Source organism: Euprymna scolopes, chromosome 5, assembly GCF_053919585.1.
Source record: "Euprymna scolopes isolate OS-2025 chromosome 5, ASM5391958v1, whole genome shotgun sequence".
Classification (NCBI taxonomy): domain Eukaryota; kingdom Metazoa; phylum Mollusca; class Cephalopoda; order Sepiida; family Sepiolidae; genus Euprymna; species Euprymna scolopes.
The window spans coordinates 167802412-167820041 of record NC_136486.1 but is presented as its reverse complement, the minus strand read 5'-3'; the positions used below and the strand labels follow the sequence as shown (position 1 = coordinate 167820041).

The 17630-nt window shown below is 35.5% G+C and overlaps 1 protein-coding gene across 4 annotated transcripts in view; it reads left to right on the top strand.

The window, feature by feature from the left end:
- The window catches only part of LOC145277034 (uncharacterized), a 297662-nt gene extending 281892 nt beyond the window's left edge, over positions 1–15770 (top strand). For all 4 annotated transcript variants that reach the window (XM_080128657.1, XM_080128659.1, XM_080128656.1 and 1 more), the window contains exons 9-13: positions 215–324; positions 4740–4888; positions 6943–7037; positions 12377–12479; positions 13530–15770. In XM_080128657.1, coding sequence (XP_079984783.1) covers positions 215–324; positions 4740–4888; positions 6943–7037; positions 12377–12479; positions 13530–15688 — 2616 coding nt within the window. In that variant the 3' untranslated portion in view covers positions 15689–15770. The remainder of the gene's footprint in view (positions 1–214; positions 325–4739; positions 4889–6942; positions 7038–12376; positions 12480–13529) is intronic.
- The last annotated feature ends 1860 nt before the right edge of the window (positions 15771–17630 follow it).

Sequence of the window (17630 nt, the reverse complement as noted above, 5' to 3'; positions counted from 1 at the left end):
TTCTATGAATCTTGATGTGAGATTACTTATTAAAATGAGAGATGTCAAACAAGAAATAATAATAAGAAACAAAAATATATTGAATTTAAAAGATGAGGAACAATAGGATGTTGATTGAAATATATGTACATATATTTATCATGGCTTAGAAATATAGTTTTTGAATTGTACTTTTTGATTTATTTATTAGATTCATTATTTTATTTTGTTGCAGGAACTAGATAAAAATTTAGTTCAAGTCAAAGTTGAACCTGGACAATCAACGGTTATAAAAACTCCAGGGAAACCCCCAAAACGGACAACGGAAATGTCCAGAAGTGTTGCGTAAGTAAATGTATTTGTATATTTCTTTTATACACGTTTATAAAAATCCATTTTCAAATGATGATCAGTTTTGATATGTTGCACGTTCAATGCTGATGACAGCAACAAATTCTGACGATCGTCTTTTCAGTCGTCCAATTTATAATCAAACTGAAACTCACATGGATGAAACCAGCTTTTGCTACTTGTGCAGCATGTTGAATGCTGGTGGTGTTGATGATGGTTGTGAACACTTACTGCTTGATGTTCCTTTGTATGTTAAGGAAGCTATTTTCAATCCTTATTTCCTTCAAAATTCATGGCAAAGAATTTTTGATCTATCTTTGTTCTGCCATATTACGTAGCAGTTATACATGGGCCTCAACCACTTGTAATCGGATTGATTGTGCTATGATGTGCGGATATAAACTGGGAGAAAATATCTTATGAATTGTGTTTCATCAGAAATTAGATATTGCTGAGAGTCCATATGCTGCACACATTTGGTATCTTAGATGGTTCAGCTTGTATTTATTCTATGACACGTTTGGATATCTCAAACACTAAAGCATGTGGTTGTTCAAAAAAGAGATGATTTGTGTGTAAGAAGAGATATAACTTCATGCAACCTGGCTGGTGTCATTGCACTGGACTATAGCAGACATGGAATGTAGGCTGGTGTTGCCAACTTTGAAGTCCAGAACAATCGCAGCATTTTAAATAGCAAAACTATATGAAAAAAATTGTGACTCTGCATGCTGGACTAGGTTGTGATCTTGGTTTACTTACCTGATAGTTGAAAGCTGGCTTGGTATGAATGCATTAATTTGATGAGGGGTTTAATATTAATAATGTTATTTTAATTTTTGGTGACAAGTGTTACATGCGAGATGGGGAGGGGAGATTAAATATAATAAAAAAACAAATGAAGCAAACATAGGCAAATCTTCTGCATTAGGAGTATATATTTTAGTACAAAAGGTTTGAAACAAAAAAACGGCAATTAGTTCCTGTGAGACAAGCGGGAGGCAAAATAGACACAAGAAATCGAACACAATAGAATTAGCAAGAAAGGACGAAACAAACACTTTTGAATAATATAAACTAAATTTATTAAAGATAAGGGAAAGAAAGATTTCACAAAAAACAAATATGTTTGAAATTAATGGAGTTGGGGAATATCCTTAACATACAAACTGAAATAGAATCCTATAACAACGGACAAAGGGTAACAGTGTGACTAAACTCCACGACCACGAAGGGAAAATTCAGTTTTCAGTTCAACATTAAAAGAGAAACAAAAATTACTCACGATTCTTTTTTTTGTGTCTTTTCTTTTTGTTTTGTCTATTTTCTTTTAACAATTTGTAAGTGATACAGTTAGTCCAAATGAATTTTCTTATGAGGAAAGAAAGTTTCAAACAACAAATTCAGTTTTTCAATGCCGAGCAACACATTCAGTTCAATTGGGTTTTCGCATGGGAGAAAGAAATTCTAACAATAGGTTCACAGATTTTCAATCCGTTTCTTTTTCAATACATGCCTATCGGCATGTGTTTTTGGTGCTCCAAAATAGCTTTTTCGAGGAGTTAATTAGGGTATTTCCATAGCTAAGGGTTCCAGCTCACTTTCGGTCGGGATATTTTTTCTTTTTTCGACGTTGCCAACTTTGAAACTGCGACATGTTGCTTAAACGTCCAAAGAAGCAAAATGAGACCGGACTTTGGTCGAAGTGAGAGAGAGAGTTTTTTTTTTTCCCCCCCCTCTTTGTATCGCATATCGATTCTAAAAATAGAATTGACGAAATTTATGGAGAGTAGATAATACAGTTGATGTGTTATCGGCAGCTCCAGTAACTCTCGCTTCTCCTATTTTGTCATTCAGTCCTCATTCAATGAGTGATTTTTCTGACAAAGGGTGAAGAAAAAGCTGCTTAAAGGTCGGTAGTACTTGGTGACCAGTAGTCTGAGATGTCGGAAATTTTTCTGTCTCTGTCTGTCCTTGTGGCCATGTCACTAGTAAGGGTGCTGGAGGTAAACGTTTTGTCTGGGCTGACGTTATCCATCTGATAGTCAGGGACCCGAACCTTGGATTAACCACTAAGGAGACTGTCCTATCAGCAGGCGCAAAGTACTGAGACTGCTGTATTGCCATTTGGTGAGTGGATCTGGACCATGCAGTAGTCTCTGGTGGGGCCTCTCGATGCCATACTAGTGGGTAATTGTTACGGCTTTACCTTTTCGTGTGCTACAAAAAAAATAAATTTTCCTGTCTTTTTCTCTCTTACTTTCCCTCTCTGTACTGCTCAACCAAGTATGCCGACCTATTCCACAAATCCCAAAACCTCAACATGAAATATCTCCAGAATAAAAACTCGATTAAACCTAGAACCCCATCTTCCAACATAGACCCCTACTACCAGGTCTCCTTCTCCAACATCAGGGGTCTACGTTCCAACCTTCCAGAGGTTGAAACCCAATTACAGGAGACGAACCCGGACATATTAGATGAGTTCATAATTAACGCAATACTGTTGCCATATCTGGGTAGGAGCTGCTAAAAACAGCCTATCCTGCCTTGACAGAGTACAAAATAGACTTCGTGGCTTAGTGTGGAATGCCCTTTTCTCTACCCTGCAACCTCTCTCCCACAGAAGAGACGTTGCGAGCCTATCCTTGTTTTATCGTTATTTCCATGGCAGGTGCTCGTCTGAACTCCAATCTCTGGTCCCCCCTCGCCAATCTTTCACGAAAAACACCCGTCTAGCTGAATCCACTGTGAAAAATTTCCCCCACTCTATATCTGTCTATGTTCCGTCTGCCTGCTTCCCACCTGACTACAACTTGGATGTCTTCAAGTCCAATGTTAACAAATTTCTAATGAACCGCCCTCTTAAGTAAACACTTCATCAAATCTCCACACTAACGTAATGTACTTGCAATAACCCTTATCCCTGAGTGGCTTCCGGGCCTTGATAAGTGGTGATCACTGTAAAAAAAAAAAAAAAAATCGTCTTTTCTTTCTTTGTTCTGCTTTTTGGCACTAAAGGGACTCAAAAACCAAACGAGGTCACAAAGTGTGTTGACCGAGTGACCTGTCACTTGCTTTCATATTGGAGGGGGTGGGAGGTGTTAACGTCGGTCAAACGTTTTTCAACTCTCTCATTCTCTCTTTTTCTTTTCTACACTCTCTCTTCCTCTCTTTCTCTTCCTCCATACTTTGCTTGTTTTTTCTTTGGTTTCCGAAATTGGATCACAATGTGATAACTATTCCGCTGTCATATTTCGCTTTTTCTATCTTCGGTCAGTGGGAGAGAATTCCTTCAGACCGATCCTAATAGTGGGTTTTAAAATGATAAGGAACTAGTGGATTCTTGTTCAGTTCGAACATGCAATCAAATGTTTATCCTATATCGCTAACAGAATGATAAAATAATATTTGATGTCGAGGTGGCCGTTTGTAACACAAGTTAAAGCAGAAATTATTCAACCAAAACTTTATAGTTAGCTTCTTTGTTATTTTGAAGTTTCTCTTTTTTAAATATAAAAGTATTTTAATTTTTTGTACTTTATTTTATATATACACACAGATAAGATATGAACTACATAAGAAATTCATAAATGAAAATTTTTACATTATTTTAAATTATTCTTGTTATATATACATTTTCATAATGTCTGCAGGAACTTACAAGTATGAGGTGTGTCCCCAAAATAATTCCTCCTATTTTTATTCTGCCCAAATGGGTCAAAGGGGATTAAAAAATTGCATTGTTATGATGATTAAACTTATGCATTCATAACCTCAGTTTCATCTCTCAAATATTGACTGAGACTTGAGAAATCTCTGTCATGGTGATGTGTCAGAAGCAGAAATGCATCATTGATTTTCTGGCAAAATTGCATTAAGAATGGTGGTAACTATGTAGAAAAATAAATTATAGAACACAAAAGTTTGTTCATTTTAATTAGACCATTCCTGTCTTCATAGATCTTCAACTTTTTTTAATTAAAACCAAAGAAATAAGAAGCTTTACTTTTGGAATGATCTTTGTATATTTTTTTTTATTATATTACAATTTATACTGATCTTTTTTGTATACAAGTTAAACTCATTGACTTGCCCTTTTGAGTTTAAAAACATTTTCTGTTTTTTTTTCATAAAATATAGAATTATTCACTGATTTTATGTCCTGCCACCCATAGCAGAGTCCAAAGTTCCAATCAATCGGCTTGTTTGAGATAGGATACACAACTTGTAAATTTGCTGCTAGTTTCAAAATTTTACTGTGAAACTAGTATTTAGTAAAATGAAGCAGTAATCAAGCGTTTTGTTGTTCTAATTGACATTCATCGCTTTTTCATTTTTTAAAGTTTAGTGATTTTCATGTTTGTTTTCTTTCTGTTTTGTAAATGGATTCTGTTTTTAAATTATAGGTTTCATCAACGACTGAGCCGAGACCAAGCAGCCGTATTAAAGTCTGACATGAAAACGGCATTCAAAGACCAACAAGATGCCTGCAAACGTCTGACTCGCTTCCATGTATTCCAAGACTGGGGACCAACACAAGAAAAATTAGACAAAGGTTTTATCATATTTTTCATTTTTTTCTCTTACTTTTTTTAATTAAAAAGTTTTTTTTTTAATTCAATTTTCACCCCAAACAAGGCACAGTGCCACTCTGAAGTAGGGTACTACTATCGGGGACATAAATTGCAGAGATATTATGAAGGGAGATGAGTAGCAAGATGTCTGTTCACATTAGACTTGAACTTCTGCATGTTGCTACAGTTGAGGAAGCAGAATCCTGGAAGGGAGTTCCAAAGTCTAGCAGTTCTGGGGAAGAAACTATTGGAGTAGAAGGCTTTCTTACACCTAGGGATCTCTACTGTGTAGGGGTGGGATTTAGCTGCTTGTTAAGGGAGTACAAGTGCTTGTAGTTCATTAGAGCATTCACCATTAAAATACTCATAGAACAGACAGAGGGCTGCAACATTTTGTCGATGAGACAGAAGCTGAAGCCTAAATGACAATTCAGGACCTATCAGGTCGGCGACTCTTTTTTTAACCTTTTCCAGGAGTGAGAAACAAGTAGCAGGTGCACCAGCCCAAATGTGGCAACAATACTCCATACATGGGCGAATGGTGGCCTTATAGAGGTACAGGATACTTTCAGGCGTAAGTAGCTTTCTAGCACAGTAGAGAGAACCCACCTTCTTCGCAGCAGCCATGGCAATGCCATCAATGTATCTATTCCAGTTCATGTTCCCTGTAAACGTTAGACCGAGGAGTTTAAAGGAAATACTTTCAGGTAATGTGTTTTTGGCCATTGCTATTGGTGATAGAGAAGGTTTCTTGAACATGCACAGTCTGTGACACTCAGGATATGGGAATCCCTGGGAAGATAATTATATTTTAAAAATAATATATATGTTGCTTCCCATTTAAGGGGGTACCAAATTGGTCAAAGGAAAAATTATTCCCAACTTGCATTTAGGTAAAAATGCAATTTCGTATGAATAATTGAATTCATTCAAAAAGTATCGCTAACAAAAACAAAGGGACCCTGGGCAAATTACACTTTTCTCCTCCTACAGTTGTCTTCTGTGACTTAGTTGATCTGAAAAGTGGTGTCTCGCTTTGACAAAGCCCTCCAACTGTACCTTCCTGTACTCATGCCTTCCCAGTCTTTCTCTGAGATGTCAGCTATGCACAGCTGTCACTTCAGTTGATCCTTGTAACACTTCTGTGGAATGCCTCTATCCTGTTTGCCCTGGCACAATTCACTATACAACACAACTTTGGGCAGTCTCGCATCCTCTATTCAAGACAGGTGTCCTGCCCAGCAAAGCTGTTTAGTCAGAAGCATGGTCTCAATGTTGGTGACATGCGCTCTCTTCAGGACTTCATTGTTTGTGACGTAGTCCTGCTACTGCCCAAGATGGAACAGAAGTATTGTTGATGGAAATTCCCCAGAAGCTGCACCTCCTTCTGATACAGAACTCAGGCCTCCAATTCATAAAGGAGAGTGGTGACCACTATTGCTTTGTAGACTTCAATGGAAATGGCTGACATGAAGCATCTCATGTGTTGGCAATTTGTCACCTCTTGCTTTCTGACAGCATTGCGAAAAGGAGTGCCAAGTGTGTCTCTCTCTGCAAGCCCACTCTATGTCTCTTTGTCAACAAGTTCACCTTATGTGGTTTCTCCACGTGATGACACAGAAACTAGGTACCTCGTGGCTCAAGCTGAAACACAAGAGACTCGAAGGAAGCTTGGCCCCCACCAGACATGCATCATACAGGCTCACTGGCTTGTGGACATACCTTGGTGCTCATGAACCAGCCTCTAGGTCTGGGCAACTGCCCTTGTGCCTCCAATGAAGGTTGTTGAGTCAGAGACTAAGTGAAGGACACTCTGATATAAAACCTACAGTTTTGAGGTTTTTGCAACTGTCTCAGCCTGCTGAGTCATTGTGGAAACATATTAATCACATAATAAGTATCATTTATTGTTTTAAGTTTTGAGAAATTTAATACATGGATTTTCGTCTTCCAAAATTTTCACAAAAAAAAGTGATTTAGTTAAATATTATTCTTTCTTTTTATTGAAACATATTTTTTGCTTTTAAATTTTTAGCTGATCAATTGTTTGAACAAGCTGCTAAAGATATCTTGAAAAAGAAAGGTGCCATGTTTGACAAATACAGATGGTTGTTATTAGAAGAAAGTATGGTACGTATTACAAGGATACACGCACTATAATAATATTTTTCAAATTATTATTAACAATTATTTTCATACATACAGACACTAATGCTTCATGCTTACACAATAATCAATGTTGGAATTGACAATTACTGCCAGTCGGGAGAATGTGTGTGTGTGTGTATTTATTTTGTTACTTTTACAATGAAGCACACAATATAACCCCCCCCCCCAAAAAAAAAACCCACAAAAAACAAAAAAAAAACAAATCATATATTTGACCTAATATTATGATAAAAAACAATGAAATTCTCTTATTGAAGTAATTTTTTTCTTCAACTTATATTTTTTTAATTTATTAATATTCTTTTCAATTCACTTTTTTCTATTTATTTTGTATTCCTAATAATTAAAAAAAAAACAATGTATTTATTTTTTTTTATTGTTCATAAATTTATTGTGTGTTTGAAATTATTCAGTTTATATTTTGACTAAGTAAAGTTAACTAAATTGAACGAATAAATAAAATTAAACAAAAATTGACATATGTTAATGTTTTCAAAAACTCAGTTTAATAAAATTGTTTTATTGAAGATAAAAAATTCTGACATCAAAGATTTATTCAGATAGTTGCAAAACAACTGAACTTTGGATGTTATTTTCATGATTGGAGCATTCATTTTGGAATGATAGTTTTTATGGTTTGATGTGTGCAGATCTGAACTTGCGATTTCTCATGTTTAGACAATTCATAAGACACCCATTTTCCAAGCTTAGGAAGCGTTCCAAGTTGCTGAAAATAACAAAGAACAGTTGCATGGTTTGAGGATTACAGAGTTTTCTTTAAGTAATGTCACAAGGAGTTTTTCATCAAGTTCAATTAGATATCTTATCTGTCTTCATCTCCAAGGGCAAAATTCCTTTTGTAAATTTTGTAAACGAACTTCTGCACACTTTTCATTTGTATATTCCTATCTTCTCCCTGAATGAATGTTTTGAGTTGTGGTTAGACCCTTTTTTTTTTTTTTTTACACAGGCATCACCACATTATCAAGGCCAAGAGGCCACTCGAGGATAAGGGTTAAAGAGTGTACAGTAGACATTGGACAATATAGTAATCATTAGTAATAGAAATTCGGTAAATTTGTTAACTTATATGGAACAGCTCATCAAGAACTTGTTTACGTTAGACTTGAAGACAACCATATTGTAGTCAGCCGGAAAGCAGGAAAACGGAAAGACAATTCCACAGGCGTACAGTTCTAAGAAAGAAGCTTTGTTCATGGAATCTACGTTTAGGTTTAGGCACAGATAAAGAGTGGGGGGAATTATTGATAGTGTTTACAGCTAGACGAGTATTTCTTGTGAAAGTTTGGCGAGGGGGGACCATAGACTGAAGCTCAGTCGAACACTTTCCATGAAAATAACGATACATCAGAGACAAACTCGCAACATCTCTTCTGTGAGATAGAGGTTGCAGGGAAGAGAAAAGGTCATCTCCTACGAGGCTATGAAGTCTATTTTGAACTCTATCAAGGCAGGATAAGTCCTTTCTAGCAGCTCCTGCCCAGATGTGGCAACAGTATTCCATCCTTGGACGTACCTGGCTCTTATATAGATAGAGAATTGCATCAGCAGTGAGATATCTACTGGATCGATAGAAAGATCCACCATAATTTTTTAAATATATAAAATATTATGTACTGTGAAATGTGACTTTGATAGCATAATGTTTTAAATCAACAGTAAAATCACAGTGAATTTTTCTTCTAAAATTGTAATAAGATATTTTTACATTCTATAAAATTCCAGAGAATTAAAATCTTTATCAGAAATTATGGGATAAGATTATTGGTGTACAAGTTTGCTTAGCTGTGGCCAAAAACACACACAAGTAGACATGCGCACACGCACAACAGAGTCTGTAACGTTCATTTGGTGTGATCCTCTGATATTATGCTAAAATTAAAATCTCATAAAGTTGCATGGTATGCAAGCATATACAGAATTAATTATAACAAATATGCTTGTTGGTGTGATATTCTCTCAGGATAAAAAATTATAAATGAATCTATTACACATTGCAGTCCAATTTTAAGCATTGTATTACATATTTTTGAAAACCTGTATATATATATATATATATATATATATATATATATATATATATTGTTGGCATCCGTCAGTCTAGAAGACTATGGGGTTGTGAGGTAATTGAACTTCATCTTCTGTGGCTAAATAAGCCTATCTTCGATCTCCATTGTCGGTTGCAGACATCGCATATGTAGGTTGGTGCAGCGTATTGGTGGTCTGTTGAGTTTTGTTGACTGGCCTTCCTGAATAATCTTTTAGTCTCTACCCATTCTGCAATGGCTGTTTTGCTAGTGGTCAGACCTTTGGTTACCGTTTGTCTCAAAATGTTGTGGACTTTAGCTTTGGGCTCCCAGCTAGTAAGGTCAATATCACATGCTTTCATGTCACATTTGCATACATTGACATAGGATGATCGATTTTTCTTTTGCCAGTGGTGGGTTCACCATAAAGAATGTCTTTTGGGATTCTCTCATTGTCCATGCTGTGTATATGGCCTATCCAGCATAGGCATCTTTGGTAAAGGAGGGTGAACATGGAGGGGGATACCAGCCCTTGCGAGCACAGCATTGTTTGTAACTTTGTCTTTCCAAGAAATTCCAAGAATTCTTTGCAGACTACACATGTGAAATGTGTTCAGTTTCGGTTCCTGGTGATTGTAGGTTGTCCATGCTTCGCTTCCATACAGAAGAGTGCTGATAACGCAGGCCATGTAAATGTTCAGTTTTGTTGAGATGCTGAGATGTTTATTTTCCCACACCTGAATTGTCAATTTTACAAGAGTGGTGGATGCCTTTCTGATGCACTTGTTGAGTTCTACATCAGGAGATACGGTGTCTGAGATTGTAGTCCCTAGATATTGGAATTGATGAACTATGTCTAAACACTGCCCATCCATACTAATGATGGGAGATGATGAGGTTCCTTGGCTAATGACCTGGGTTTTCTTCAGGCTGATGGTGAGGCTGAATTCTTTCCAAGCATTGGAAAACCTGTCCATGAGTCTTTGAAGTCCTTTCTGCAGTGTGAGATGTTACTACCGCGTCATCAGCAAACAGTAGGTGATAACTTGTTGGACTTTGGTCCTGGGCCAAAGGTGATTGATATTGAAGAGGCGGCCATCCAATCTGGAGCAAATTAACAAATTGAAAGCATGTCTCAGGAGAAGGGCAAAGAAAATATCAAATAGCGTAGGGGCAAGCACACATCCCTGTTTGATGATGCTTTTTACACCAAACTCAATAAAGGTGTCCCTGTCGAATTGCATGGTGCTCAGCATACCATCATGAAATGACTGCATAAGGCTCAGAAGTTTGGAAGGACTGCCAATGGGAGGCAGCATTTTGAATCTACTGACTTGGTCGAATGCCTTAGTAAGGTCAATCAAAGCAAGGTACAATGGCCTGTTTTGTTTTCTGCACTTCTGGAGTTGGCGTAGTGAGAAGATCATGTCAATGGTGAAACATTGGGAGTGAAAGCCACATTGTGATTCAGGTTGTATTCTCTCAGCAAGAACTTGCAGTCTCGTCAAAATGATGCAGGCAAGTGAGAATGTGTGTGTGAGAGGATAATTTTTAACATATACTCAACTAATTTTTGATCTACAGACTTGAAATTTGGTATATAGGTTATTTAGACATGTGGAAAGCTTTATAATTGGTTTTCATCTGGAAAAAGGGCTGCAAAACGGTCAAAATGGAAAAATTGGTACGTGGGAGGGGGTAATTGGATTTTTATCTGTTTGTCGACTGTTTCATGAATGTGCATGCATGAATCATTCACATGACGGATTCCTTATGTTAAAAATCAGTAGGTTTGTTAACACCTTTTAAAAATAGTGTCAAGCTGGCCTAATGGTTATCATACTTCTGTCTTGAGGTTTTGGTTTTGATCTCAGCTCAAGTATTTTTTTTTTTACTTACAAGAAAAAAACATAATACTTACATGCAAATGCCTCAGATTCTTTATGAATTAAAATATGCATATTTTACATCGAACGGCCTGCTAGTATATGTGTGTGTGTGTGTGTATATATATATATATATATATATATATATATATATATATATAAATTTGTATTCCTGTTTGTTTGTTTGTTCACAAGTTGATTAATATATACAAAAATCCATTACTTTATCATATTAATTTCTACATATATTATGATTATTGCAAAATATAAGATTAAAGAGGTGACGTCAGTTGCATATTGCATTAAGGAAAATCGACTTTATTAAATAGCGATGTATTAGTTATTGTTTATAGTGAAAGAATTATTTTAAGTGTTCTATTTAAGTTTATTATTTAAATTTGATTTATATTGATAACATATTTAATTTAATTTATTTTTACTGACATCGATCTTTTTATGAATCGGTTGTAGTTATTTCCCTTGGGCACGAACGTTGTTCTTTTTGTTTTTGTTTTTGTTTTTGTTTTATCTTTCAGGCATTATTTTTGGAATTAGTTTAAATAAAATAATTACCATGATTTCATGATTAATGTTGTGGTCCAGTAAATTTTTATTTTAAAATAAAAAAAAAACAATTCAATTCAACTAGAATTCTTTATTTAAAACAAAAACAAATAAAAACTTTCATTTACGTTTTTTTACCATTTTTGTTTTCTTCACATAAAAATTTGACATCATAACTAATTTTTTTTTCTTTTAATAACGCAATAAGTCATAACTTTGGTATTTTTGAAACTGAATTATTTACGGTTTGTTTTTGTTGCAACAAACCGCAAAGACAAATCTTTTTAGACTGAGGTAGCATAAAAGAAATTTGTTTAAACTGGAATATAGTCATAAAAAGGTGCTCAATATCCGCAGAATAGCTTCTCTTCGTATCCCTTCTGCCGAAATATCTGGTGGAGAGTTTATCACATACTCCTTTTTTCGAGGGTGGGTGTAACATTTTCTTGTCTTCATTCGTTCTTCTGTTTTTGAAATTTTTGTTGGGGTAACGATGGAGTTGACATATAATAATGAAAAACAGCTCAATATTCTTAGTCTAGCAAGTATAGCGAAACCGAACTTCATGTCGACCCTGGCAATGCTGGGTATCCATGCTAGTGTATATATATATATATATATATATATATATATATATATATATATATATATATATAACTCTGAAATTTTAACACAATACTAAGATGTGAAAGTAAAGTTAAAAATAAAAATTTTTTTTGTGTTTTTTTATCATTTTGTAATTGTAATGATTGTATGATAAAAAAAAAAAAAAACTAATCTATTTTTTTTGTTTTGTTAACAGCGAGATAAACCTTCAGCTGAAATGGTTATGATACAGCGAATGCTAAACCAAGATATGACTGCTGTGCTTGATGAAGAGAGAAAAATAGCTGCTGAGAATCCAGGTAAACATCAAACCAATTATGCAATTATTTTTCTATTTTCCTCATTTATAAATTTCTTCATATATATATATATATATATATATATATATATATCACATTTAAATCTAGATAAGATGCCTTCATAATTTTACCATAAAGAATTGTTGGATGCAATGTTGTAACTAATGCATAAGTATTTAAATACAATACTTATCTGATAGTTAAATGTTTTGGTTTTGATTATAGCTGATAGCACCCAAGTCATATTCGTTTTTAACACTTTTGAAATCACTACTATATATTGGTACAATATAATAATCGATAAAGTATTGGCTCTATAATAATAAATACGAAATCTGCATAAATGAAAATGTTATATTTAAGCGTATTTCATGACCAGGCAATACCGGGTCACATGCTAGTTATTCATAAAGATTGTAGCTTTAAACTGACATTTAATGAAAATCTCTGCAAAAGGTTTGACAATATAGATTCTCTATTAGAAGTGCTAATATCTATATACTGATTGTGGTTTTCTCTCTTCAAGATACAATATGCATGAGTTAAAATCAAAGGGACGTAATTCAATCGTGTTTGTATATCAACAGAGCTTATTTAAAGTTAAAATAAATTATCCTAAAAAATTATAAAAAGCAATATTCAAACTGTTTTAAAATCTATCTTTGCCAATCCAAGGTGTGCGCATATTTGAAGTATGTTGTGTCTCATTTATTATCAGAACAAATGCTCTTGCTTTGCGAATGAAGAGCACTACTCTGATCAAATCAAACCTTTTAATAGCCAGAAATTATTCAAGGGAGATTACTTATAAACCTAATTTTGTTCAACTTATTTTTTCATTATAAAGCCATAATGACTTTGTTCAACTTAATTTCTACTTTGCTTTACAATAATCCTAAATCTTAAATGAAAATCTTTTTCCATTTCGATTTATTAAAACTGATTCACAAGTTAAATCCATTTTAATGTTTCAATTAGTTTTACTGTTTAAGTTTGCTAAAACTAGTTGTATTTTTTAATGTCTTAATCTTCCTTGCGTTTTTCTTTTAGATGAATTTGAACCGATGCCGCGAAAGCTGCTTAAATTGGAAGAAGATGAAAGCTCTGATTATAAAGAGGAATGCATTAAAACTGAGCCAACCAAGGATGACTATATTGAATGCAAATCCCATTCTTCAAGTAAAATGCCATTCCTCTCTGTAAACAAAAAGGAACCTGTAGATAACAAAGAAGATCGTTACTCCGATTCTGGAAAGAAATGGAAATGTTCCGGCAGAGGGGATCAGCATTCACCTCCTCGTAGTGTTAAATTGGTTATCCGGAATGATGGGGTCAGTTTTAGCAGCAGCCTCTCTGTCAAAGTGAAGAAAGAGAAATCCCCCAAACCTCCAAAGACTGAAAAGAATGAAAAAGATCACACGAGTTGTGTGACAGTAAAGAAAGAACCGCCTGATATCAAATTCTCTCCAATGGAAATAAAACAAGAACCTGTTAGCGAAGAAAATTACGCACAGTGGAAAACTTCATTGCCTGCAACAACAACAACAACAACAGCAGCAGTTACAGCTAGTACTTCAAATGTCATTAAACAAGAAATGTTATCTTCATCAAGTTTTCACAGGTGTAGTGCTTCATCTGGTGGGTTTGCGGTTTTAACCCCTGGAACAACCACAACAACGACAGCAACTCCAGTGACTACAACGCCAGTAACGACTTTAGCCATGGCGACAAGTGCAGTCACATCAACAATCGTACCTCCGGCACCAATAATGCCGGCCACAACAGTGCCAGTTTTGTTGACACCTGCCACTGTTGAAAACTCTTCAGCACCTGCAGCTGGTATGTCCAGCTTAGCACCTGTACGGCCATCACCACTACCAACCACTACCACCACCACAAAAACAAGCACAACCTCTGCATTTCAGATGAATTGTGACACCTCGAACAACGACCTCTTCATGGATGAGCAAGATTTCCTTGAAGGTCAGTTAGCCGACCAAGATCGGAGAAATAGTTATCAGTCTGAGTCCCAACGAACTCGAATGAAATCAGATACAGATATCCTGGAAGAGTCCCCTCCAGATGATATGTTATCATCCTTTCATGGGCTGGATTTTACGGTTGATTTCATCCTGCCAGAAAACCCATCAAGCAGTAGTATTAAACAGGAGCTGGGTCCAACAGACCTTGTCTTTGACTGTCATCCATCTACTGTGCTACCCCAGTTCTCTCTAGCTAATTCCAACTCCAATTCTTTTGCATTAGGGAATTCTCATTTTAGTCCTAAAACATATGATCCGGACCCATCCGCTACCTATTCTCTTGAAGACTTTGTGTCTGATGACCTACTCGGAAACTGTCATTTTCCCTTGCAGTCCACTGGAAACCTTGTCCCTGATGACTTGCCCCTGTCCACTGCTGCTAGTTCTGAATTGCAGAATGCTGTTGAAAGTATTGCGGACTTTGACAATACAGACAGCATGGCTGTCTCAGAGTGTAGTCTCGACTCCCTGGCAAATAGGACTAATTTAGTTTTAAATTCTGAAGACACCGTACAATCCATCCTTTCTGGTTCATCTACCTTGCACAATGCAGATCCTGCTCCGTCCCCTGTTATTGCCGCCTCCAGCAGCAATAGCAATGCCGGAGCGAATGGTAGTGGCAATAGTAGTAGTGGCACTGGTGGAGGAAATAATACTGCAAGCCTCCAGCAACCACAGGTGGTGGCTGTCTCCTCCGCTTCATCCGCAGACTGTATAGCAGACATTCCGGATGCCTACACTGATCCAAAGCTAACGCAACAGACAGAGAGCGCCGTGAACAGCATCCTGGGTCTTACTCAGGAGCAAACCATACCATCAAGTGACTTCGGTATTGTGGACAGTCCGATGGACGATTTCAGTAACAGTAGTTCACACCACTCCTGCAATGTAGTAGGAGGAGTGAGCACTGCCACAAGCCTTGCCAGTGGCGGTGTTACCTCTGTGGACGATAATGTGGCCAACAGTGTTGCCAGTAGTGCTATGGACACTGGTGTGGCTGTTACTGTGGCTGCAGCCGCTAGCTCATCAGCTGGTGGAGTACCACAGGACTTTTATGCTTCTGTTCACGATCGATCACTTGATGAGAGCAGTCTTGTTAGTGCCACCGACACTGACATGCAGATTGAAGATGATTTAGACGCTGCTGTTCAAAGCATTCTCATGTAATTAAACATTAATATTGTAAGAAGAACACTACTAATTTTAATGAAAGGAAAAATATGATAAAAATAAAAAGATAAAATATTGCCTATTAATTAATTATATATATATATATATATATATATATATATATATATATATATATATATATACTCTATTTTACGACACTGGCTATAGTCGGACAGGATATTTTTTGAGAAGATAAAACTACAAGACTTAATGAGTTACAGAACACTTTTCTTTTTAAACATTTTATTTAAGATATTCTCTTTCTCCACCATTCTCTCTTGAAAATTCAGAAAATTTATAACACATCTTTGTTATTTATATCAGTTTCACAACATATCATTTTTTAGTTAAAAAATTGAGAATATTTCGATAGAACTATTTCTTCAGTATCTGCAGAAAAACTAGAAGAAAAATCAAAATTCCACAACCATAGCTGTATTGATACTTGCAACTATTGGTAAGAAACCAGTTATGACTATGATTAAATTAGTTATTACGATTATAGTAAATGCATAACGACTGCACACTACAATGATTGTTTATCAAAAACTGGTTTCGCGTCTACTTAACATGAATGTAAGAAAAGAAAGAGAAAATATGAAATAATAGGGTGGAGGAGGCTATGTAGTAACAACAGCAGACTTCTTAATTTTATTCTTGATTCTAGGTCTTTTCTTCCGTTAGAAAACCTCAGTAAACGAGGCACACTTTTTTGTTTTATTTTTTAAATTGGTTAATTTAATGGGGACCAAAGATGTTAGTTATTTACTTCCATTAATTTTTAAATAGTTAAAAAGATTTTAAAACTGCTAATTTTAGTATATTTGAGTGAAAAAAAGATTTTGTGTATCTCATGATAATCCCTTTCTTTTTCACCACAAATATATTTTTAAAAAACTTGTAAAGATCTGATTAAATGTAATTTTTTTTTGTTGTATTTAATGGTAGTATCTGTTCTAATACTACACTTTATCTCAGTTAGCGAAAGAGAAATTATTATAGAGTTAGGCAATTTAAATTTTTGTCCGAATCCAGGATGCCTCTTTCTGAGAAGTTGAATTTTTTCCAACATTAAAAACCGATCTTATGTCTAACCACGGCCACCGAAAGTATGAAGAAGGCCTGTTAACTGAAAAATATCTGCAGGCAGTGTAGGTAAGATTTGTCAGACTGCCAGTACTATATGAGGGTCATTTGAAAAACAGCAATAAAACATTTTTAAAAAGAAAAAGGAACGCAGTTCAATTAATACTGAAAGTGAACTTTATTCAATATAAAGTATAAATATTATCTATGTAAAATTAAGTAATTTTAAAGCAATATACAATTTAACACTGATAAAACTGAATTATGAATTTAGAGAACAAACAATTAAAGAAACATTAAACACAACTATTTGTTGGCTTTCGGAACAAGATCACAGTGTAGTATCTGTTTTGATGCTACACTTTACCTTTTTCTATCCTCGGTCGGTTGAGAGGAATGTTTCCTGACTGAGATTATTTTTGTTCCTATCCAGAGTGCCCCTTATTGGGAAGCTGGATTTTGCCCACAAGATTATATGTTGAAATATTTAAATAACTATTACTTTAAATATAAAAATTATATTTAAAGTTTTGGTTTTCTGTTCTTCTATGTCCACCCCCCCCCCCCTTCCATGTTTTTCATCAAAATGTGTAGCGTATTAGTTGTCTCATAGGCCATCATCAGTGATCGCTCTCTGGCAGTAACTTGTGGTGTTCCCTGGAGACCAAGTGACAACAAGTCTCCCCAGATTTCCAGTGTTCTTCACCTGTTGACCACTTGTGCAGATGATTACATGTTATCGCAACACTGATTCATGTTGGCATCGGCCATTGGTGTTTCCTGGGGTTTGGGTGACAAAATACCTTCCCAAGGTACCAGATTTGAACTGCACACTTCCAGTGGAGATTTGTTA